Below are 25,391 nucleotides of genomic sequence, written 5' to 3' on the forward strand. Positions count from 1 at the left end.
CCCTCACTCCGAAAAAGTTTCCCCTCACAGTTTTCTGGACTTGCGGCTTCTTCAATCTTGACCTGTGACCCCTTGTGGGGCGAGCGTCCGCCAGCTCCAAGTAAGGACACTCGACTGAGTAGTGCCCCCCTGAGATGCTGATACACCTCAACTAGGTCACCCCTTGCCCGTCTGTAGTATAAGCTAGGCAAGTTCAGGCGCTCCAATCTCTCAGGGTAGCTGAGGTGCCGAAGTGCAGGCACCAGTCTGGTGGCCCTCCTTTGAACATTTTCAACCAACTGACAGTCCCTAGCATATCTCGGGGACCAGACGGGGTGACAGTACTCCAGATGGGGAAGCACTTCACTCTTGAAGGTCGTTACAGAGCGGACCGTCTAGATATCTGAACGACCTTCTTATAAGACCCAATAATTTTTTGCCTGATTTACCTTCTTCTCGCAATGGCCCGAGAACTTCAGCTCATTGTCAACATACACACCTAGGTCCTTTTCACATTCAGTCTCAGCTAGTGCAGTTTCTTCATCCCGTTGGGACATATGATACGCCTCCTTACCGTTGGTACGCCCCAGGTGCATCCTCTTACATTTCGTGACATTGAATCTCAGCAGCCATTCCTTCGACCATTCCTGGAGCCAACAGAGGTCCTTCTGCAGTTCTTCACAGTCCGCTTGGTTCTTAATTTCCCGAAATAACTTGGCGTCATCGGCAAACATTTGTATGGAGGAGTGTACAACGTCAGGCATGTCATTTATGAAACAAACAAACAACAGCGGGCCCAATACACTGCCCTGTGGTACCCCACTTGTGACAGGCACGGATGACGATTTCGTGCCATTAATCACCACACACTGCTTGCGGTCATGTAGAAAGTCTTCTATAAATGCAAGGACATTTCCTCGAATTCCGTACCCTTCCAGTTTGATTTTCAGCCTTTCATGGGGTACACTGTCGAAAGCCTTAGCAAAATCTAGGTAAATATTGTCGATATTACCACCCCGTTCCAGAATATGGGTCCAAATATCCAATACCTTGAGCAATTGAGTTAAGCAAGAGCGCCCCAGCATAAAACCGTGCCGGCAATCCTTTACAAGATTGTTTCGTATTAGATGTTCCATCGCGGCATCTCTGATAATACTTTCAAGTACCTTACCTATTATGCTGGTCAGGCTCACTGGTCTATAGTTGTTCGTGGAGTGCCGATCGCCCTTCTTGAAGATAGGAATCACATAAGCCACTTTCCATTCACTGGGGACCATTTGTTCATCCAGGCCTTTACAAAACAGGATCTTCAGGGGCTCTGCAAGCTCGTTGCACAACTCTCTTAGCACTCTAGGATGCACCATGTCAGGTCCGGGACTCTTATGGACCTTTAGCATGGACAGTTTATTTCTAATACCCTCTTCTGTGAACACAACGTGGGTCAGTGCTGTGTCGAACCATCTGTCCTCAAACGCAGGAAGGTTAGTTGCATCCTCTCTTGTGAACACCGAGGAAAAGAAGCTGTTCAATGCCTCAGCTTTATCCTGGTCAGAATCTGCGTAACTACCATCCACAAGCCTCAGGTCAGATACTCCAACTCGCGTTTTCAATTTCGACTTTGCATAGCGGTAAAACGCCTTTGGGTTTGACTTGACCTCGCTTGCAACCAGCCTCTGGAACTCCTTTTCAGCCCTACTACACTCTCTCTTTGCTTGGTTTCTGGCTGATATGAAGGACCTCACGTGGTCAGAGACACGGGGTGGTGTCACAGTACCCCACCCTACTGGGTGGTGTTGTGTTATTTCGAAGTCAGGTGTGAAGCCGACCCACTGTTGTTCCCATGGTGGACTGATTAGCACCTCCTGGTCAGAAGACGGCGGTCAGTTCCTAAGGGTGTTTATCCCACTGGTGGGTCACGGCTCTCACTGGTACTGTCTAGTGCCGAATTCACTGGCTTAAACGCTGTTCATCACTGTTCAACACTAGTCATACTTCTTTCCGGAACGAAATTGTCACTTTTGATTTGTTGATATCCCGGTGGTGGGGATGGGTCTGGGAGAGGGACTTGGGGAATGGGCCGAACATTGGCCGAGGGGCCGCTGCTCAGCAGGAGCAGCGCCTGAATAGGTCTCGACCCTACGGTGGTCAGGGATGTTGTGTGTGTGTGTGTGTGTACAGGAGACGTTAATGTTTTTTTGTTTTTGCTTTTATACGGGAATTAGCCCACCCGGGCACAGGTCGAACGTCCCACAACAGGGCCTGGGGGGGGGGAGGCGAAAAAATAAGAACAGAAAAAAAAATTAAAAATAGAGAAGAAAAAGGTTATACTGTGTTAATCTACACCACGAAGATGCCGGAAAACCAGCCTTTTAAAGTGTGACAGATTGTATAAGTCTGGAAAAGAACGACTCGCCAGCCAGCCTTCGCCGTGAACGGACCTCTTTCTAGAACCTTCTCTGCTAAAGCCTGCCAGCCTGTTTTTCAACCGTTGACGACCTGACCGAATCGACCACCTCACCACCATCATTACACACAACCGGTAAGCTCGTTGCAGACAACGCCCTTTCTGTGCTTCCCTACTGATCAGGGGTGACTCCTGATCAGAGGCGGCCCTGATCGGGTGATCTGTAACGGCTTTCTGTAGCGGATTTGGGCCGCGATCCCATTGGTGTTACTTGCACCTCTGGCTGTTTTACCTTGTTCTTCCTTCTTTTTTCGCTCTGGCCTGGGGACCTGCACCCTAGAGGTGTATTCGTCCTTGGGTCCCCCCTGTAACTGTTCACCTCCACTGTAGGGGTTTGTGAACACGAAAGGGGGTAGGAGCAGAACCCACCTCTCCGCCGAGCCTTCCTGGGAAACCGTGATCGTGCGTGTTCCACCTAGGAAGGGGGTCGCAAATCCTTAATCCTCCACCCCTCCCCCGAATAGGTACACATCAAGTTCACGCCTATAAGTGAACATTCAGTAACACTAGGGAAATAGGATCCCCTGACGGGGCTTTCGGGACAGTGTTGCGGGAACCACTCTACGACCACTCGACCAACAAGTGGCGGTGGGGAGTGTTGTAATTCTTGTAACAAACTCTGTCCTGGAATAGGTAGGTCTCAAGTTTGAAATCACGCAAGGGTGGCATGTCCACCACACACCCTCTAGTATGAGAGCACACCGGATACGGATACGCTCCCATGAAGGGGGCGTGACTGACGGAAGAAAAAATGAATTAGCAAGACTCCTTACTACAACACTACTAATCAAAATTTCCAACCTTATCACGACCAAGGACTCCTTCATCGCCTTGTGCCTGACTGAGAATGATGTTGACCAACTCCTATCGAACGACAGCACAAAGAAACTGAAGTCCGCGAAATTCGAAGTTGCAATCCCTCCTCAACTCCGAGCGAGGAAGTCAATCGTGATCAAAAGATTAGATAAAGCAATCACTGAAGAATCTAGCGAACAGGAATTGGCATCTGATATAGAAGACAAAAATGAATGGGCCAAGGTGGAGGAAGTTGTCAAGCTGCCCAGACTGCCATCCATGCTGAAAATACGGTTCACTGAAATAGCCATGGCCCAAAAAGCAATCCAGGAGGGACTGTGTCTCTCCTACTACCACGTTAGCAGCAGCCAGGTGGAGCAGGAGGAATTCTTCCCCATAACTCCATGCTGGAATTGCTACCAATATTCACACATGGCAACAGACTGCCCTAACAAGGACATCAAGCACTGCTCAGAATGCGGGAATAAGGGGCACACCTTCAGAGAGTGCAAAAATAAAGACAACCCCAAATGCCTAAACTGCGAAGGGGATCACAGAACACTGGCTACTCGCTGCCCCATACGAAAAGCGATAGTCAATCAAAAGAAGGAGAAGGAGAGGGAGAAGACACAGGAACAGCAAAACAAGACATACTCAGCTGTAACCAAACTAACCAGAGAAACGACAAAGATCCTCGAAAAAGTCGCCACACCACCCCCCGCAAACCAACCTATTGTGCTTCAGCTTGGAAATAATCTTTCTGTAAAAATAATGACATCCATAATCCACGCCCACATAATGAATATAGCCAGACCTGGAACTTTCGCCAAGGCAGCAAGAGACATGTTCGCCGCCAACAACCTGCCAGATATGGAATTCCCAAATGATGTGCCTTCCTCTGAAATCTTCAACTTCATTTACAAATCAGAGAGCACTGAAATCCAAATACCAACAACTCACGAACCTTCAACTAATGAACCATCAACACAAGAACAGACTACCTCAGACATACAACCCGAGCCAGCAAGCGATGAAGAATCAATGGAAGACTCAAGCGAAGATGAAACCACCACAATAATAGAACAAGCCGCCAGAGTCAAAACCCCAAAAAAGAAACAAACAGGAACTAAGGTACCACCTGCTACGGAGAACAAAGATCTAGGGCATGAAACTGGTGTCCGATTCTACTCCACTACAGCTCCTCCCATAGTCTCAAAAGAAAGATTAATGGCAGAAATAAGGCAAGGCAAGATCAAATACACATACTCAGACAAAAACCTAGATGACTCACATATTGAAACACTAATGAAGAAGGGAAGAATCCTCACAAAACACAACAGAATAGAAAGAGTTGATCAGTCAACATTTAAAAAGATCCGCTTGGGCCTGGACAGGAGGCTGTCAGGGGAGCACCGGTCAGCAAAAATGGCGCAAACCAGCTCTAGACACCAGCCTTCATAATAAATAAGCTAAAAATAATCCAACACAATGTCTTAGCATGGATCCCACAAAGAGCAAGCGAATTATACAACACATACCGTAACATAGACCCAGATATTATTCTCATCAATTCGCATGGAAAGAAAAACTCAGAAAAAATAAAACTATTTAACTACACAGTATACCAAAAAAACAATCAAGACACACCTCATGATGGAATAGCCATAGCCATCAAACGAAACATACAACACAAGATACACGACTCATTTCAGGAAAACTTTCTGGCGATCGAAATTAACTGCTCAACAGGACCTATTATAATCGGCACCTGTTACCTCCCTCCAAGAAGACCCATATTCCCATTAGCAGACATGCTCAAACTCCTGAGAAGAAACATACCAGGATATTTCTTGGGTGATTTAAATGCTCGACATCGCGTCTTGGGACACCAGGACAACAACGCCGTGGGCAAGATCTTAAACACATTACTGAGTCACGGCAACGCAATTCACCTCGGCCCGGAATTCCCCACATACATCAGTGCAGGTAAAATCGGACATCCAGACATAGTATTAACAAACCAGCATCACCATCTTAACCTGCAAATGGAACCCGGCCCAATAACCACCAGTGACCATCTCCCTATCGTAGCCACACTCTCCACGTCGCCAATTCAGATCCCTGCCAGGACGAGATACAGCTACAGCCGATCCAACTGGGAGGAATTCCAAAATGAGTTAAGCAACCACCAAATAACCAGGCTAAACAACAAACACACCTCCCAAATAGACAGCACACTGGAGACATGGTACGGAAACGTGATCCAAGCAATGGAACACCACATACCCACGACCACTCACCGCACATTACCACACCCCCAATACACACATCAATCAAGAATTTTACAGACACAGTTTAGTAACTTATTCAAATTAATCCTAGAACATGGATGGACGCCAGAATACAGAATACAATATTACACCATACACGATCAACTAAGAGACATGTCCAAAGAAGCATACGTGAAGAACTGGGAGAAATTAATAACAGACACAGAAGCAACTTACCACGACCCGAAAAAATTCTGGCGAAAAATTAAAAACCTAATGGGAATCTCAAGCAACGAGACAAACTACATTTTAAATAGCAACCAAATCAAATTAACTGAACCCAAAGAACAAGAACCTGAATTCAGAAAATACTGGAGCAAAATTTTTCAAATAAGCCAAGAAGACAACCGGAACTTCTGTATGAATACCGAGCAACAAGTAACCAATCACATGACACACACAACCCACATCTGGCACCCAAGTCCCAGCATTGACACACACGCTTTGGACGATCTTTCCACACTGATTCAACCAATCACCGCAGAGGATATTCAGAAAACAATAATCAGTTTCAAAAATAAGGCCCCGGGCATCAGTAAAATTAACAAACCCATACTCCAGCATTTACCAATCAACATGATACACCAACTCAGTCACATTTTTAATGCAGCACTTGCCTCTGGCTACTTCCCAAGAAAATTTAAAACAGCAATCATCAGACTTATATCAAAACCAGGCAAATCCCCAACCCAAGTAGCAAACTACAGACCATTCTCTCTCCTAGAAATACCGGGAAAAATCCTAGAAAAAATAATTAACCGCCGACTGAGAACACACCTCGAATTTGAGGAGAAATACAACCCCAGACAGCATGGATTTAGAAAACATAGAGGAACCCATACAGCCTTAGCCCTAATTTACGAAAACATAGCAAATGCGATGCACAACAACCAACAATGTAACGTAGTACTAAGAGACGTAGCTAAAGCATTCGACAAGGTCTGGCACCTAGGACTCAAATACAAAATTACCACCCAAGAACTTCCCAACAACTTTACTTCCATTCTCTGCAACTTCCTTGATAATAGAGAGGCCAAAATTATCATAGGTAACCACACAGGCCCAAGCTTCAAATTATACAGCGGAGTACCACAGGGAAGCAACCTCTCGCCAACACTCTACACAATATATACGGCGGACATGCCACCTCCTGTACACGGAGAATATGTAGCCTATGCTGATGACGTCACACAAATCATCCGATATCCAGGCAAGGGCAAACAAATGATGGCAAGGATAACAACCCACGCCATCGAGCAAATCAACGAATATGAAAAAAAATGGAAAATTAAAACCAATACACAGAAACTAATGATAATACATATTGCCAGAAAAAACCCTACACCAATCACAGTCAACAACGTACCTATACAATACTCCAACCAAGGTAAAATTCTGGGACTCACAATAACAAGAACAGGCATAGCAAAACACGTAAAACAACGCAAACAGACTGCCCAATCACAACTCACGAAACTGAGACGATTCAGCAAAATGGACACCAAAATTCAACTACACCTATACAAAGCACTTATCCGCCCACACCTAGAATATCCACCAATACCACTCAACACGATCAGCAAATCCAGTCAACTTAAACTTCAAGCAGTACAAAACAAAGCTATCCGTAGAGCATCAAAGCAACTTCCGCCATACACCACCAAAATACAAGAACTTCACGAATTATTCGATATCGAACCACTGAATATACGTACACACAGCCAAGCACAGAGAGTATGGACCAAACTTGAAGAGATGGAGGATCCATTATTCTCCAAGTTAAAAGAAGAAGGAACAACTAAAATACACAGCTGGTGGCCTAAGAGCTTCCATGCTGACATTACAGAACAAGAACCACTCTACACAAAGAGATAAACAAATAACACTACCACCGGACAAATAAAAATTAACACTCACTCCAATAATGAATATCTAGCTAGCTTAACTCCTCCCCCCTCCCTCCTCAACCTCCTTCCCTGAGCGGACGGGCCTGTGCTGCACGCTGCCGCCACCCAATCATTTCAACTCGTCTCCGCTAGGTGGACAGCCCACCTGCTATCTACCCCTCCCACTCTTCTTCCCGTTTCTACGCTTTACTTCTTTCTCTCTCTCCTCTCCTTTCCCAGTGCAAAGTCATTTGCCACTTTACTTCATTATCATCATCATCATCAGTCTGGAAAAACAGAAGAAGGCAGAGCATTACACAGTTTGGCTGTGTGAGGAATGAAGGAGGTACTATAACGGGTTATTCTAGTGTGACCGACATCCACAGAGAAACGGTGGGCACCGCGGGCTAGAAGTGTGTTACGAGCCCACGGCCTTGCCGGCGATACTCAGGATGCCAAATCCATCGAACATTGCCCGTTAAAGTACCTGTAAAAGAGAGAGTGAAGCAACATTGGGCGAAGAGAAAGGGAAGAAAGATTGTCGACTAAAGGAGGAGAGTTAATAAGACGAAATACCTTTGATTCCACCCTATCTAACAGGAGACGTTAATGATGTGTTTGTGTGTTGTTTTTGGTATTAATAAAACGCCTTCAACATTAATTTCTATAGGATCCTTTTGTGGTTCTTTATATATTTAACGTTATTTACAGGTGGATGTTAAATAATCAGAATTCCCCAAAACAGCATTGAAATTGGAGGTGAAATTATTATTATTATTATTATTATTATTATTATTATTATTATTATTATTATTATTATTATTATTATTATTAACATATTGCATGGAAAATGGACTTCCGACTTACCGAACGGTGCTTTATAGCGGTGATTGACATCACAAAATCAAAAGCAATTGCCAGTGTTTACTGGTCTCACTAGCTGGGATTTTATATATTAATATGTATAAAGTGTTTGAGCCCTTCTTTTTCTCTTCTTATTTGTGTTTCCGTTATTTGTGTTTCCGTTATTTGTGTTTCCGTTATTTGTGTTTCCGTTATTTGTGTTTCCGTTATTTGTGTTTCGTTATGTGCTTTTCATTATTTCCTGCTGTTCTTCTGAGTCTCTCTCTCTCTTTCTTAGCACTCATCAACTACTGCTATCCAACTTTCTCAGCTGGCTTCAAGCTCTGCAGTAATTACAAACATAACGACCCCCGCCAGTACCCACACTGGTAATTACACGAATAATGAATGTCTGGCAACCTCAAGTTAATTATATTACCATCTGGCGCCACCGTCATTATCTCCAGCTCAGTTAAGGTCGAAAACAAGAGAGTTTTGATAGGATTCTTGGCTTTAATGTAGCGTGTACTAGGCTTTGTAGAATCCCGGATCTACTGTTTTTATTTTAATGAAGAGAGAAAAGTATTTTACCAGTACATTACGCAAAAAAGTTAGTGATATTAATGAGTTATGTACCAAATTTCTTAGACACTTATGGCAGTACTTGGGGGTCTAAGATGTTTGGTGAACGTTTATAAATTAGTGATGAATCATAATAATAGAGGAAAGAAAAACATAATAAAACAAAGAAACAACAGAGAAGATCTGATCAAAAAAGTTGGCTCACATGAAGGGAAGGCACCCCGGTTTATTTCACCTAACCATCCAACAAATCCCTGGGGATTAGATTAGGTTTGTTCAGTTAGGTCAGCGTTAAGTTAGTTTAAGTTAGGTTAGGTTAAGTCAGCGTTAGGCAAGGTTAGCGTTAGATTAGGTTAGGTTAAGTACAGTCCTCATAATTATCTGAGGGTTGGCGACCACAGTCCTCCTCTCTAAACGTTCTCGGGCTGTTTTTAACAATCCTCCAATGTTTTGTATCTCTCTGGGGACCCAGTTTTTAATTTTATTCAACCATCCCAGTCTCAGCCTTCCCCTGGCCCCCCTACCTTCAACTTTGTTCATTAATATTTGTTATTATTCCCTCATCCCTAACTATATGACCAGTGTATCTAATTTTTCTTTTTCTGTACATTTCTGTTCATTTGTTTTCCTGTCAGTGCAGATTATTCTTAACATTCGCTTATAACACCACATTTCAAAGGCCTCGTGTCTGCTGAGTGTCCACTCTTTTGACTCATACATTAGTCATTGCGGATCATATGAAGAATTCCCCCGGGGGGTGGGGGGTATTCTTCAAAGGAACGAGTCTGGGGTGGATATTCCTCACATGATCACTGGGGACACAACAGGTGGCCAAGACCTCACCAGTAGGTTAGGTTAGGTTAGGTTCTTCATTCGTACCTGCAGGAATTTATGTGGCGCGACCGATTTCATAATAATGGCATCACGAAAATTGTGACCAAGTCCCAGGTTGCTGATCTGACATTCTGCCTCATTTACACACAATTGCAGGGTCTCAATTGTTTCTCTTACTTTGACAACACAACATACATAATGTTTATCATTTCTCATTCTTGATTTATATTTTCGATTTTGTATTTATTTATGATTATGATTGTTTAATATTTTTTTTAGTATTTTGTTATTGATATTTATTAATTATTATTATAATAATAATAGTTATTATTATTATTATTATTATTATTATTATTATTATTATTATTATTATTATTATTATTATTATTATTATTATTATTATTATTATATTTTCGCCCCCCAGGCCCTGATGTGGGTCAGTAACCTGTGGCCGGGTGGGCTTATCCCCGTAAAAAAAAAAAATATATACTCATATTTCTCTTCAGTACCCTATGTGATGACAAGTTTAATAAACTATTCTGCATATGTTGTATTTTCTCATCCTGATTTAACTAATATATTAAATAAAAAACTTAAGTAATAAAAAGTAAAGAAGGAAAACAATGCATCACTGAAATAAAGGGTGGGGGGATAGTCTTCACATGGGAACTTGTGGGGGGAGATTCTTCAGTTGGCAACATTGGGAGGGAGATTCTTCATATGATCCTTCATCGCCATACGAGCTGCCATGCACAGGCCAACCGGCCTATTGCAGACTCCTTATTTTCTTATGTTCTTATGTTTATATAAAAAAGCCTTTCATCAGCATTTTTCTCAAATTGAAGTTACTGCCCCTATTCATTAGGTCTTTTCGATTATCAAATGCTTATTTTGCATGCTCCATGTTTGTCTTCATTTTTCAGTACATCTACCATCACAGCTAATGTTACTTCCCAAATATACAATATTTTTACATTTATTTAAGTTCCATGTTGCCAACCATGATTTTTTTATTTTTGGATTTGTATTCAATTTGGAAATAACCATTACTTTAGTCTTTACAGCATTAACTCTTAAACCATATTGTTCACCTTTTACCGCTAATCTGTTAACGATTTTTTGTAGTGCCTCTTCACTGTCTGTGATAAGAACAGTATCATCTGCATTGCGTACATTTGATATGACTCTACCATTAACTTTTAATCCTTGGTTATCATTTATAACTTCTTTCATCAAGAACTCTGAATATACATGACACAAATTTGGAGAGAGAACGCTGCCTCGTCTTACTCCCTGTCCAGTAATTTAATTATTTACTAACACTGCAGCCTCCTGTTGCCAGTAAAGATTCTTTAAAATTCTGACACCTTCATTAATGCCAGCTGAACATTCTGTTATGACTGTCAACACACACTTCGTATCGAGTGTTTGGCCTTGTTGCCATTCTAACCGAATGGCGACACAACAGTCTGGACTCCCCTTTTCATCAGAAAATTCCAATACTTCTTCTTTAATGCAATATTGTATAAAGGCATTTTTGTATAGTAAAAGTAATTACTATTGACCTCAGAATATCTCCCAACATCAAGTGCACATAGCTTCAAAATGGCCTCAAAATGCCCGTGATATTGGTCAAGTTTCTAAACAAAAATCTGTGGGGTCTTCCAGCGCCCCCCCCCCCCCTCCAGAGTTGCCAACTTAGCGACTTTGTAGCTAGATCTAGAGCTTTTTGTTTTTTTCTAGCGACATTTTAGAGCGATTTGCGACTTGTCGCAAATCTAGAGATATCCACAGAAATCTAGCGACTTTCTGGATACTTTTGGACTGTCCATGAAAACTCGGTTTTCCTAATTTCGAGCCATAATATATAGCAACGGGGTTACAGGGACAATGCATTTGAACGGGTTGAACTCATAAAACAACTTCGTCAACGCTTACCTGACAACATTCGTGTGCTGCAGTCTATTTCTTTTCTGAGTGCCGATGAATGCTTGAAGCCTATTAAATCAGATATACTTGGTTTGGCACACTTATTTACAGAAGATTCCAGCACCCTTACCAAGATTGATTTCCAGTGGAAAAAACTGCATCACACAATCTGGACAGAAACATCTAACACCCTAAAATTGTGGTCAGAAGTGGCAAATTACAGAGATGCGACAGATGAAAACCCTTACCATGATCTGGCTGAAATTGCACTCGCTGTCTTATCTCTTCCGCATTCAAAAGCAGATGTAGAGTGCACATTTAGTAATATGAACTTTGTGAAATCAAAATTGCGCAACAAAATGAAACTATCGACATTAAAGACAATTCTTACAATAAAGTATGGGTTAAAAAGACAGAACACCTGTTGTGCAAGTTATGAACTTCCTAGTGATATTTTAAGAAAGATAGGGACTGTGGAGGCATACAGTTACAAGAGAACCTGAACCAAGCACTTCACATGCTTCCAGCTCTACAGTTGTTCACACTGCCGACGACTACGAAGAGGACTGGGATGCAATTACTATTGAATAATAGGTAAGTGTGCACATTAAACTTTAAAAAAATAATATTTTTATTTATACATAATGCATTTTATTTATACTCCGTCCATTATAGTCGGCATTATGAAAATATAATTTGCATCAAATTCCTGAAGGGGGGAATAATAGCTAGCGACTTTCCATGGAAGATTTCGCGACATTTAGCTACTTTTAGGTACCAGCCTAGCGACATTTGAAAATCCGAGTTGGCAACCCTGCCCCCCTCAACTGGGTGGGCTTGCTTTGCTCGCCATGTTCTCCCACCCACAACTTCTTAGACCCCCTTTTGATATTCCTGGATCCGCCCCTGGCCTCGCAGCTATCCATATTATAGAGAGCCACTCCTTCACGGTTTTCCACCTCGGTAACACGTCTCTCCTAGCCTCCTGTACAAGTTACCAATAAGAGAAGTCTATTTTATTACCGAAGGGTTTATCTTCCCTTCCAAATTTACTTGGAATGAACCGGTTGGGGATACGAGAGTAAAGTATATTGGCTACACGCCTAAACCTTCTACTAGATCACTGTTGAGTTAACTGCCTCACGCTATACATGTACTTCTACCAAACCGCCTTCGGACTCCTAGGCAGTGCATACAACTACATACAAACAACCCAACCATTTTTTTTTCTCACCTGACAGAGTCGAGGAAACAGATACAAATTATGATAAAGCATGATAGTTAGTAGATGCAAAGAAACGGGTAAGAAGGAAAGAGACTCCCCTACACTCTTGCCTTAGGAGAATGAATTGGGGAAGGCAAGATAGAGGGAGATTGAGTTAGTGGAAGAGGGAGGGTAGGAGGGAAAGTGAGTGAGGTCATTTTAGTACGTCTATATAAGCAAAGGAGACGTTGATAGAGTGTAAATGTGTGTGTGTCTCCTGCACTCACACATACTATAACATCTCCTGTACATATACAGACATGTTAACGTCTCCTGTACACACACACAGACATATTAACGTTTCCTATATATACATATACTATTACGTCTCCTGTACACGCACAGACATATTAACGTCTCCTGTACACGCACAGACATATTAACGTCTCCTGTACACACACATATTATAACGTCTCCTGTACACACACATATTATAACGTCTCCTGTACACACACATATTATAACGTCTCCTGTACACGCACAGACATAACGTCTCCTGTACTATTACGTCTCCTGTACACGCACAGACATATTAACGTCTCCTGTACACGCACAGACATATTAACGTCTCCTGTACACACACATATTCTAACGTCTCCTGTACACACACATACTATAACGTCTCCTGTACACACATATACTATTACGTCTCCTGTACACGCACAGACATATTAACGTCTCCTGTACACACACACAGTCTCCTGTACACGCACAGACATATTAACGTCTCCTGTACACGCACAGACATATTAACGTCTCCTGTACACACACATAAACGTCTCCTGTACACACACACATAACGTCTCCTGTACACACAATAAACGTCTCCTGTACACGCACAGACATGTCTCCTGTACACACGTCGTCTCCTGTACACACACACATACAGCCCAAAAACACTGTCGAGTCAACAATAAACCTCAAAAGGGATCTCTCAAAACTAATCGAATTACCTGTGCATGACCTCGTAGCATTAGATAAGGTCTCCAATATTTCAGCCAGCATTAATTCTGAAGTCTTTGGCGTTATCCCAACATTGTATACATGGCGGTGGGCGTTTCAATAATTTGCACTAGGATAAGCCTTAGCATCTGTACACCAGCTGAGAAAATATTTATTATTATGAAAATTGTTGCGTGAAATTGCTTCCAGAGTTATGATGTCTTTTGTGAATATTTTCTGGGTAAAAGTTGAGATTGTGCAAAGTTTATGGATTTAGTGTTGGCGAGATATGACTACGACCCTGTTTAGACGGCTCAGGGTGTGTATATACTGTACCTGTGTTCTAGTCAGCGAAAATTACATAGTTGAGACATTTTTTTCGGCGGATAACATGATGATTAAGCACCCCAGCTCATTTCAACCTGAGATTACCAACCTTAAAATTAACCAAACCTAACCTAATCTAACCTAATCTAATCTAAGCTAACATAACCTAATCTAACTTAACCTAACCTAATCTAACATGACCTAAGCTAACCCAAACTCCCAAAGTAGTGCAAGGTTTGTTAGTCTTAAGGTGAAATAAGCTGAGGTTGTAATAAAAGGGACGCCCACACAGGGACGCCCACTCCATCTGTAGTCCCACGCCCATAGCGGCCCGCTATAAACCATAACAGACTATAGTATTTCCATGCTAAACTGGACCATAAGCCACGCCCCTCTTCTATAAAAACAACTGATTGGTTCAAAGAAAATGTTCGTGTAGAAGTCCTTTTATTCAAACTAAATGTATTCACAAAACAAAGAAATATGAAAAGACTTTATTCGAATGCGAATTTCATCTTTGACTTCGACCTTTTAATAAAATGATAAAATTATAAATATTTAAAAAAAATTCTAACGTCCTCTCTGAAGTGCTAATGCCTTGAAATCATTTGCACTTTGTTATTCCAGGTATTTAACATTATTTTAGAAAATAACAGGTCTGCTTACCAATTGTGAACAAATTTAGTTTGAATAAATGGACAGCTGCGCGAACATTTTGTATGAACCAATCAGCTATTTGCAGCTATAGAAGAGAGGCATGGTTTACAGGCCAGGTTAGCGTGGAAATAGTATAGTCTGTGTTGTGTAAAACTCCCAGCTGAGAAATAGCCGCCAATTCCTCGACATTTATTACCCTTTTCCCTGAATAAATAAACAAACGTAGATTGATATATCTTTAAATGTCCCCTGTTACTAATATAATAAAAGCGGACGCTCGCCCCACAAGGGGTCACAGCTCAAGGTTGAAGAAGCAGCAGGTCCAGAAAACCGTGAGGGCAAACTTTTTCGGAGTGAGAGTTGTGAACTCTTGGAACAATCTGCGGCATCTCTGATAATACTCTCAAGTACTTTACATATTATGCTGGTCAGGCTCACCGTTCTATAGTTGTTCGTGGAGTGCCGATCGCCCTTCTTGAAGATAGGACTCACATAAGCCTCTTTCCATTCACTGAGGACCATTTGTTCATCAAGGCATTTACAAAACAGGATCTTCAGGGGCTCTGCAAGCTCGTTGCACAACTCTCTTAGCACTCTAGGATGCACCATGTCAGGGCCGGGACTCTTATGGACCTTTAGCATGGACAGTTTATTTCTAATACCCTCTTCTGTGAACACAACGTGGGTCAGTGCTGTGTCGAACCGTCTGTCCTCAAACGCAGGAAGGTTAGTTGCATCCTCTCTTGTGAACACCGAGGAAAAGAAGCTGTCCAATGCCTCAGCTTTATCCTGGTCAGAATCTGCGTAACTACCATCCACAAGCCTCAGGTCAGATACTCCAACTCGCGTTTTCAATTTCGACTTTGCATAGCGGTAAAACGCCTTTAGGTTTGACTTAACCTCGCTTGCAACCAGCCTCTGGAACTCCTTATCAGCCCTTCTACACTCTATCTTTGCTTGGTGTCTGGCTCTTTCATACATCCTCCTATCTTGCTCATCGTTTGACCCAACCCACGTCTTGAATTTCTGGGTTTTCTTCTTAATTTTGTCGACCGCCGCATGGTTCATGTGTAGGGATCCCCTCGCATTCCTAGAAGCACTAGGTTTGGTCTTGGGTATATATTTATCGATCAAATGGGTCACTTTACTAGTAATGATATTCAGCGTAGTGTCTGCGTTCTTGTACCTTAATGAGTCAGGCCAGTTGATACCACTCATCTCTTCCCTCATCCCATTGTAATTTCCCTTGTAATATTTGCACCTTGGCCTGGCCTTATCCTGAACTAGGTAGTTAAATCTGAATGACAACACTATATGGTGACTGGTGCCAACTGGGGCAAGGTGCTCCAGTTTGGCCACCATACCCTCCTCGTTTGTTATGATGAGGTCAGGTGGCTTGGGTGTTTGCTCCCCTCTGTAATGTGTCGGGTCTCTAACATGTTGGAACAGAAAATTATCTCTCAGAGTTTCTACAAAAAGAGTAGCAGGGTTATTCAAGTCATTTGGGGTGGACTCGTTTCTCCAGTCGATGTCGCCATAGTTAAAGTCCCCCATGATAAGGAGGTGGCTAGGGTTGAGCATCGCCGCGTTGTTTATTAAGGTTCTTAAGTTCCTTTGATTTAATGGGCCACAGTTTGGGGATCTGTACATACACCCGACGATAAGTAAGTCCCCTCTCTTTAATTTCATTTTACACCACTTGGACTCGTCAAAAACATCCTCTCCCTGTACCCTCGCCTGGCTGGCTCGAAGGTTTTGCCTAGCATAGATAACCACACCCCTCTTGCAAGTTTCTTGAGAAAGGTTCGTAAATGAGTCATATCCAGCAAAACTGAACTCACATTCCTCTGGGTCGATTCTCCTGTGAGTTGATTCCCCGTCTGGAGTACTGTCACTCTGTCTGGTCCTGAGATATGCTAGAGACTGTCAGTTGATTGAAAATGTCCAAAGGAGGGCCACCAGACTGATGCCTACACTACGGCACCTCAGCTACCCAGTACTCAAAGAGATCAGAACGCCTGCAACTACCTAACTTATACTACAGACGAGCAAGGGGTGACCTAACTGAAGTGTATAAACATCTCAGAGGGCACTACTCAGTCGAGTGTATATACCTGAAGCTGGCGGACGCCCACCCCACATGGGGTCACAGCTCAAGGTTGAAGAAGCCACAAATCCAGAAAACAGAGGGCAAACTTTTTCGGAGTGAGAATTGTGAACTCTTGGAGCAATCTGACAGAGAGAGTTGTGACGGCACCGAATGTGAGCTCTTTCAAGACCAGATTTGACCAACACTGGAGCAGGTTCATATAAACTCAGGAGCCAGTTCATGCCCAGTACTTGGCAACAGTGCATAGCAGAGCTGTGACCGACCGCCCAGTGGCGATGAGGATAAAAGTAAAAAGGAAAGGGAAAGGCATTATTTCGTGTTTTGCCGACCATTTCGTCTCCTTATATGCGAGGAGAATGAGTAAGTTTATATGTATCAGGCTTGATCTTCAGCAGGTCGTACCAACACTGCCATTAATGGATCATCAAGCCTGAAGAACCCACTTTCACTTTCCGATGGAAAGCGATATAATATGATATCTATGGGACTGGAGCCATTTCGTAGTGATGTAATACATCCAAGTTATGGCATTAATACTTTATGATTTGTTTCTCGGGTTATGATTGATTTTATACAACATACAGTACTGTAAAACAAAATCAGGTGTAAGACAAGTGGCAGGTGAGGCACGTTAACTGTACGAAGGCTGAGAGGAGGTGACCTGTGCCTCACTACCAAACAATGGTATCGTATGTCTCCTCTAGTCCATCGTAACATTATTCCGTCAAGATTTGGTGAAAGTGTGTTATTTAAAGGTGTTAGACGAAGTATATTGGCTGGAGAGCGTGGGAAGGAGGAAAATTACCTACTATAGCCAGGAATCAGGTATTGGTTGACAATAATAACCTGAGTAATGTAACTTTAATAGGTGGGAGGCTGACTGTGTGAGTGAGGCCACTTTAAAGGCCCACTCTACCATCACGCCCATGACAGCCATAACTTAATCACTATACTCTTTTGTCACTGTGTAGAAACTACCAGACGAAAGTATTTCATTACGACAAATTCGAGATAAATGTGTAGGTCACTGACCTTTGGTATTAGAACATAAGAATGGAGGAAACTGCAGCAGGCCCATTGGTCCATACTGGGCAGTTCCATTTACACCCAACCCTTATCGCTCATATATCCACCCAACCATTGTTTGAAGCTGTCCAGTGTATTCGAGTTAATGATGATGTTTGGTAACTTGTTCCACTTATCCACTACTCTTTTCCCAAACCAATGTTATCTATCTCGCGCCTAAATCTAAATTTGTCTAATTTAAAACCACTGTAACTAGTTCGTTCCTGGTTGGATAGTTTGATCACACTTTTTACAAGGGAGTGAAAATGTGTTTGTTGGTATTATTTTTCTTTGTGGATATTTTCCCTTGGCCAGTAAGTTCCTACTAACACTATTTTACCGTGAGTGCACTCTGATTGGTTAAGTACTCTCTGTTTAACATGACGAGGGGTTCACGACCCCCCCCCCTCCCTCGGCTAGGAAGTTAGGTTAGGTAGGTTTCTTTGGTTGGTTAGGTTAGGTTAGGTTCTAAGGTCACCTCTTTTTAATGATAAGAACACCTGTGGAAAAAATTAACAAAATCGAACAATTCCTTCTGGTTAGGTATGTTTATAGCTACACAACGATCGACTCACGGCAAAATAAATGCCAAAAGACACTAGTTCGCCGGTAATGGACGATTGGCCAATCAGAGCACACTCATGGTAAAATAGCTTTAGTAGGAACTTAGCCAGTCACAGCAAAATATCCACTGCCTATTATATTAGTATCAGAATTTAACTATTGGACCAGAAAGGGGGTTCTTGAGGTGCGAAGCCCCCCGGTTCGGTTAGACTAGATGTAGTTCTGGGTTCTGTGGCTAGTTTAGGTTACATTGGGTTAGGTTAGATTAGGTAAGGATATCTAAATACTACAGGGATGACCAAAACTTAAATTTTACTGTGTTTGTTTATATCTGTTTTAGGTAAAAATTCGTTTTTAGCCCTATTACAGGGGTGGATCCAGGAATATTAAAAGGGGGTGTCTAAGAAGTTGTGGGTGGGCTGAGTACAATACTGCATTAATGAAAAAGTATTGGAATTTTCTGATGAAAGAGGGGATCCTGACCCCTAGGAACACTCCTGGATCTGCCCCTGTATTGGGATAAAAACGAATAATAACTGAGCAACCTAACTTAACCTAACATACTATTGACATAGAAGAAACTCGATTCCTAACTAAAAAAGAATCCTTGTGATAATGGTACAAAATCTGAAATACCTATTGGGTTAAAAACGAATATTAACCGGTTTTTTTGCAGCTTGTTTCTTTGGAAATTATTTTTAAATGTTGTACACTTTTATTTACGGTAGACAAAAATGAAAGGTATTATTGAAGTTTCTTTCCCAGTTGAATTAAGAGCAATTTTTGGTTCACCAGACGTTATATCTCGTCAATTGCAACAACTTATTTTAATGCCACTTCCAGGGGGGAAGCTGGGGGGGAACACTTGTTCCCCCCAAGACCTGGCATCCCCCCCTTCCCCCAGATTTGGCTTTCCCCCTCCCCCAAATCTGGCTTACCCCTCCCTCCCCTCAGATCTGGCTCCCCCCTCCCTCAGATCTGGCTCCCCCTCCCCTCAGATCTGGCTTCCCCCAAGACCTGGCTTGCCCCTCCCCAGGGCTGTCTTACTCTCCAAGGAAAATTTAAATTTTATTCCTTTTTCATATACAGTAGATGAATTTGGATTTGGTAAGAACATCTTAATGGTATTTTTACTATGCATAATTAAACAAATTGATATGTATTCATCTATTTTCATTGTTCCCATTGCCTATCATTTATAAACTGAATAGGAGCAAGGAAGTAAGTCATATTGCTATCAGCCACACGGTCCACACCGGGCAGATGCAAATTGAAAATATAAAACGTGTAGGAACGTGTTCCTACTGTTACAGCACCACCCAGCAACACCACAGTGGAGCAGGATTTTGACCCTTACTCTTTGCATGTAATGGTGTGCCCCCCCCCAAGCAAAATCTGAAATGACACCCCTGGCCACTTCTGTCGCAAATGGATAATAACTGAGACTGTAAATTCTCATAGGAAATTCACATAAAATATCACGCGGCCATTAGGGTTGATGTTATCTCTACTAACTCTACGACATTGTGACTATGAAAAACATCTAGTTGTTTTCCTGAGAGTTAAAATGTTACCATTAGAGACACCTGGTGGGCCGAAAAGGAACAAGCACAGAGCATTATACCTTCGATTCCATCGTCTTCGACCAACCAGTTATCTGTATGGCCCATTGAAGAATACGAATTTAAATTAACAAATTGGATTTCATTCTCACTATGTTAGATTTTGGTTAGGTTAAATTAGGTTTTGGTTAGGTTGGGTTAGGTAGGTTAGGTTAACTTCCTATTTGCTGCCATTTTAGCTCTTCCTCCACCCAAAAATCCCAAATTACCACAGGTCCCCCAAGGTTTATAGAGGGGAGGGATAGAGGTGATAACCAAAAAAACTCATTGCCGACGGAAATGAAGGTCAAATTTGAATGAATCACACCAAATACCGTGAGAAAACCTTTCTGGTAAAAACCAATTGGTCGCGAAACTGCAATTTTACCAAATGAAAAAAATATTGACAAAGGAATTTACTATTGTTTGTATGTACGGTACTGTACATCAATGTTGGTGATGAAAGGGTAGAATATTAGTGGCTTACATAAATAATGTAAATACTGTAGGAATTGTATTCAGAACTTTGATAAAACATAACTAACAGCAGGATTATCGCCATGTGGGTCATAGGTGGATCTGAGTATTAACATCTCTGGACAGGACAGGATTATCAGTACCTGGGCCTTAATAATACATGGTCAGATCGGTGTACATCCAGACAGACATCAATACGAAGTAACAGACACACTAAGAGGACTAAGGTTATTAATTGGTCATTCTATGGCACCATGCCTAACTGACAACTTCTGTCCTCTTGTTCCACCGTAATACAACCAACATATCAACTCCACTGTAAAATATGTATACAGCACTGTATACTATTCTAATATAAATGTAAAAAAAATAATAATGATAATAATGAAATGATAACAGTGGTAACATTCTGATATGTTCTTACTACCACCAAGTTACTTGTACTATTCCAGATGATAGTAAATGTTACCTAATACTTCCTTGAGATAAATGTACAGTATATATCAGGTGCCTTCAAGAGAGCTCAGGCTCTCAACCGGCTCATCCATGTTAATATTATTATTATTATCCACTCTGTCTCTCTATTTTTCTGGCTAAATGAGCTGTTTCATTATCAATACCTAATGTATGCCTTTATGTGGCAGAAATGAGAATACAGTACTGTACTGTTCATTAATTAGACGGCAGGCCTGTCTTCGAGCAGGCAGCTCCACTTTGTGGAGGAGAAATGGACCACAACTCATAAACAAATCAATTGAACAGGAAATGATTGTCAACAGATCATAGAGCATGAAAAATATCTCTAGAGGAACCAGTAAACATGAAACACGAAGCCAAAATCTATTGCCGTAGTAATATATTGACTCCCATTACTGTATGTAAGTGTAAATATGTTCTCAAAAAAACTTTTGACCCCTAATGAGGTAGTGTGTCAACCTAAATCCTCAATACCCTCAGTTGATGCTCCATTCACCCTCCCTCAGTATGTTGTTTCATATAATTCTTTAAATACAGTACTGTTCTGTACTGTACTGTATTACATGAGAGTAAATGGGGAGAAATTGGACGGGCTCAGTGACTGTGTGTGGTGGTGTGAGTGATGAGTCTACTTATCCTACATGAGTTTGAGAAGTAAGTTACTGATACTATATGGTGGTTGTCGGAGAATGATGACACTGAAAGCTAAATTTTATATACTTAATTATATGCGAGCATTAGAGAATAATGAAATAGATAAGCTTACTGTTTGTATTTTTTTCGGGATAGGAACCAGGGTTTTTGCTCTTAACCCTTAAGCCCCGGGTTAGGGTGCTGGTGGCAGTACCCTCCACCCGGGGGTAAATCGAGAAAAATCAAATTTTCCAAAAATAATTTTTAACCTTTTAATATGATAAAACAATAAAAAATAAGTAAGAAAAACTATACAGGTGCTCCTCTACTTACGAACGTTCAGCTTACAAACTTTCAGAGATACAAACATCATCACTGACGGGGGGTTACCTGCCAGAGCAGGTGTTTAATGTGGATGAAACTGGATTATTTGGAAGAAAATTCCAGATAGAACAAACATTAACTAAGAGGAGAAGAGTGAGCCAGGTTTTAAGGCTGTATTAAAGGGTATAGCTGTACTAAATATACATAATTTTTTCATTTTTTACTATGTTTGGGATCTACAGGAGTAAAGTTGGACTTACAAACAAGCTTCAGGAACGTAACTCGTTCGTAAGTAGAGGAGCACCTGTATATTGACCCTCGAGAAACTTCTCTGGCCGCGCAGAGGGAGGGAGGAGGGGGAGAGATAAGGAAACAGTGTTGGTTTGACAGCTGACGCTCGTGGTCCCTCGTCACTTAGCAGCTATTTTTAGCTCGCCTTTGTATCCAAAGTGGCCAATAATATATGTATTTACTGATCTTAATACTTATTTGCTATAAATAATTCATTTAGAGTATTTTATTTCCATAATTTTTCATAAAAAAGTGCTCGGCAACAATCACCAGTCTGTCACCAGTCTGCCTGGCTGTCTTTGTGTTTGGTAGAGCAAGTAATGCATAAAATAATAATAATTCCACAAATAAAAACATTTATAACATAATACAACTACACAACTTTTATCAATATTACTTTGATACATGATAAAATTGACAAACAATGAAAATGAAACAAACAAAAGTAGGTAATTATGTTCAGGAGGCTTCCCTGTGGCCGAGCGTGTGGTGTGAGAGGCAAATAGTCACACTGGAACCGGATAACCCTCGCTGGGCATTTAAACAGTGGCGGGAATAGGCGCGCGTTCTGGAACGTCACCTGGGGCCTAAGGGTTAAAATCAAAGCATGCAACAACAAAAAATAATGCAATTTTTTTTTAAATCAAATCCTTGTTAATCAGAGTCTGCCTGTATTATTTATATTATTATTAATAATATTTTTGCTATACAGGGGACCCCCCAAGTTCGCAGATTTTTATTTCTCGGTCCTCTATTATTCGCGGATGACACCCTGGATATACCCAAACATGTCTGTGGGTAGCTTTAAAGTTGCCGGCATTTTTGCAGCTGGGATAGTTAACCATTCGTTCTAGAGACAGTACAGTAATTGCCTTTACCTGTATTGTATATATGTGTGTGTGTGTGTGTGTGTAGACCCACACACACAAAACACATGCAAATAAATAATAATTGGAAAAATCCTCTCTCAAATAATCAGAAACATGTTTGTTAAAAATGTGAGTCTACCCTCAAGTTCGTGCTTTATTACTTTACAGTATTAATAAAGCACTGACTTGAAGGTAGACTGTCACATTTTTAAAAAAAAATTTCTGATTATTTGTGAGAGTATTTTCCATCTATTATTTATTTGTATGTGTGTGTGTGTGTGGGTCTACACACACACACACACACACATATATATACAATACAGGTAAAAGAAATATTTGTCCTTAGGGCAAACACATAAAGGGAATATACATTTCTTTGTACACAAGTAAAAATGTACAACCTCCACACCTGGTCCGCAAATGTTATTCGCGGATTTGCCGATTCGCAGCCATTTTGAGAACCTAACCCCTGCGAATTTGGGGGGCCCCTGTATTACAGTGCTGTACAGCTACAATATTAATATTATATAAGTTGCTATTGTACCTGTCTTTTATATTTATTTAACAGAAGCATAATGTCAATGAAGCAGTTTTTGTCTCTTGGTGTGTGCTTAAACAAGCGTATTTTCCTCCGTTGTTTTAATGATGTTCAAAACGAAAGAAAGAAGTTTTCTTCTGTAGAAAAATTTCCTAAATTTGCTCCTTCCCATGAGTCAGTTTCATAAAACATTACCAAGAATTACATTGCTATACTGTACTGCAATTGATATCAGAATTGAAATTTTGGGCTATACTTGCCAACTGTCAGTAAATTAACACTGCAGTTATGATCCTGGCAATGTCCATCCTTTTGTTGATAGGAACTGAAGCAACAGTGTTATTTTGAAAGTGGAAAATCTATACTGCACTGTACAACATATAGAAACATTAATTGCCAATCCTTCACCAAAGAATTATTGTACAGTAATACTGTATCCCATAAGCTTATGATAATGTTTAATATATTGACTTATTTTCAGATGATTTTATCAAGATGGGTGATCGAATGCTTGTTTTATCGTGGAAGAACCACAGTTCCATGTTCTCTAATGTAATCTCCACTTTCCGGGATAAGGTAGGTAGGCTGTAATTCCTCTCACATAAGTTGTAACTGGCCTTCATGATCACATATTCAAAATGAAGTTATTAGTTTTAGTGTCATTGATGCTTTGCAGTTTGGGTTTAAATTTCCCTTTGCTCTTAAATGGTTATTAATCTGAATTTTTAATTTGTCTGATTTATTGCAGGAGAACTATACCGATGTTACTGTAACATGTGAAGGCAAATTCTACCCAGCACACAAGCTGGTGTTGGCAACATGCAGTGAATACTTTGAAGAAATATTCCAGCACACTTCCTGTAAGCACCCAGTTATTGTGCTGCGGGATGTTGCATCCAAAGACATGGAAGCTCTGCTGAGCTATATGTATGCAGGTGTTGCAAGTGTAGCCCAACATGATCTGGCAAGTCTCCTCAAAGCTGCAGAAGCTCTGTGTATTAAAGGTTTGGCTGCACCTGATGGTTGTGAGACACAGTCCAGCAGCAGCAGCAGCTCAGGAGGAAATAATACAAGTAGTCCAAAGTCGAAGAGAAGAAAGAGAGAGGACAGTATTCCTTCAGCAACAGGAGGTACTAATGACACTTGCAATAGTAATAGGAACCTGGAGGAACTTTCACAGCCAGCCGTACAGAATGATCATCAAACAAGATTATCTCCATACAATGAGCATATAGAAAGCAGAGTGAGAGAGGAGGAAACAAAGGAAATCATAAACACTTCAAGAGATGACACAAGAGAGCTACTGGTCGACCATCGTACACCTCAGATGCCAGAGAAGTCTGAATTAGAGTGTACTCCAGATATGCCATTTAAGGTTAGCCAGAATAAGTGTGATTTAGAATTTGGAATCAGTAATTAACATGTTTGATTTTGTTTTTTTGTTTTTTCAACATGTATGTACAGTAGTACTGTATTCCATAAAAACTATTGTAAATTTATTGATAAAGTGGGTGTGTTTAGAGAGATGCTGATGTATGCTATGCAACAGTAGGAGCAAAGAGTTAATTTTTATTGCAACAGACATATCAAAGGAAAGGAAAGTATTATTA

At 41.2% G+C, this 25,391-nt stretch overlaps 1 protein-coding gene across 2 annotated transcripts in view; it reads left to right on the top strand.

The window, feature by feature from the left end:
- Positions 1-17,636: 17,636 nt before the first annotated feature.
- Positions 17,637-25,391, top strand: part of LOC121866298 (zinc finger and BTB domain-containing protein 44-like) — a 29,646-nt gene continuing 21,891 nt past the window's right edge. Inside the window, exons 1-3 of one of the 2 annotated variants that reach the window (XM_042365910.1) lie at positions 17,637-17,767; positions 24,263-24,357; positions 24,530-25,156. In XM_042365910.1, coding sequence (XP_042221844.1) covers positions 24,277-24,357; positions 24,530-25,156 — 708 coding nt within the window. In that variant the 5' untranslated portion in view covers positions 17,637-17,767; positions 24,263-24,276. Of the gene's footprint in view, positions 17,768-24,262; positions 24,362-24,529; positions 25,157-25,391 lie in introns of those variants that run through there. The other variant, XM_042365919.1, reaches the window with a different exon arrangement.

Source organism: Homarus americanus, unplaced genomic scaffold, assembly GCF_018991925.1.
Source record: "Homarus americanus isolate GMGI-L3 unplaced genomic scaffold, GMGI_Hamer_2.0 scaffold32583, whole genome shotgun sequence".
NCBI classification, from domain to species: Eukaryota; Metazoa; Arthropoda; class Malacostraca; order Decapoda; family Nephropidae; genus Homarus; species Homarus americanus.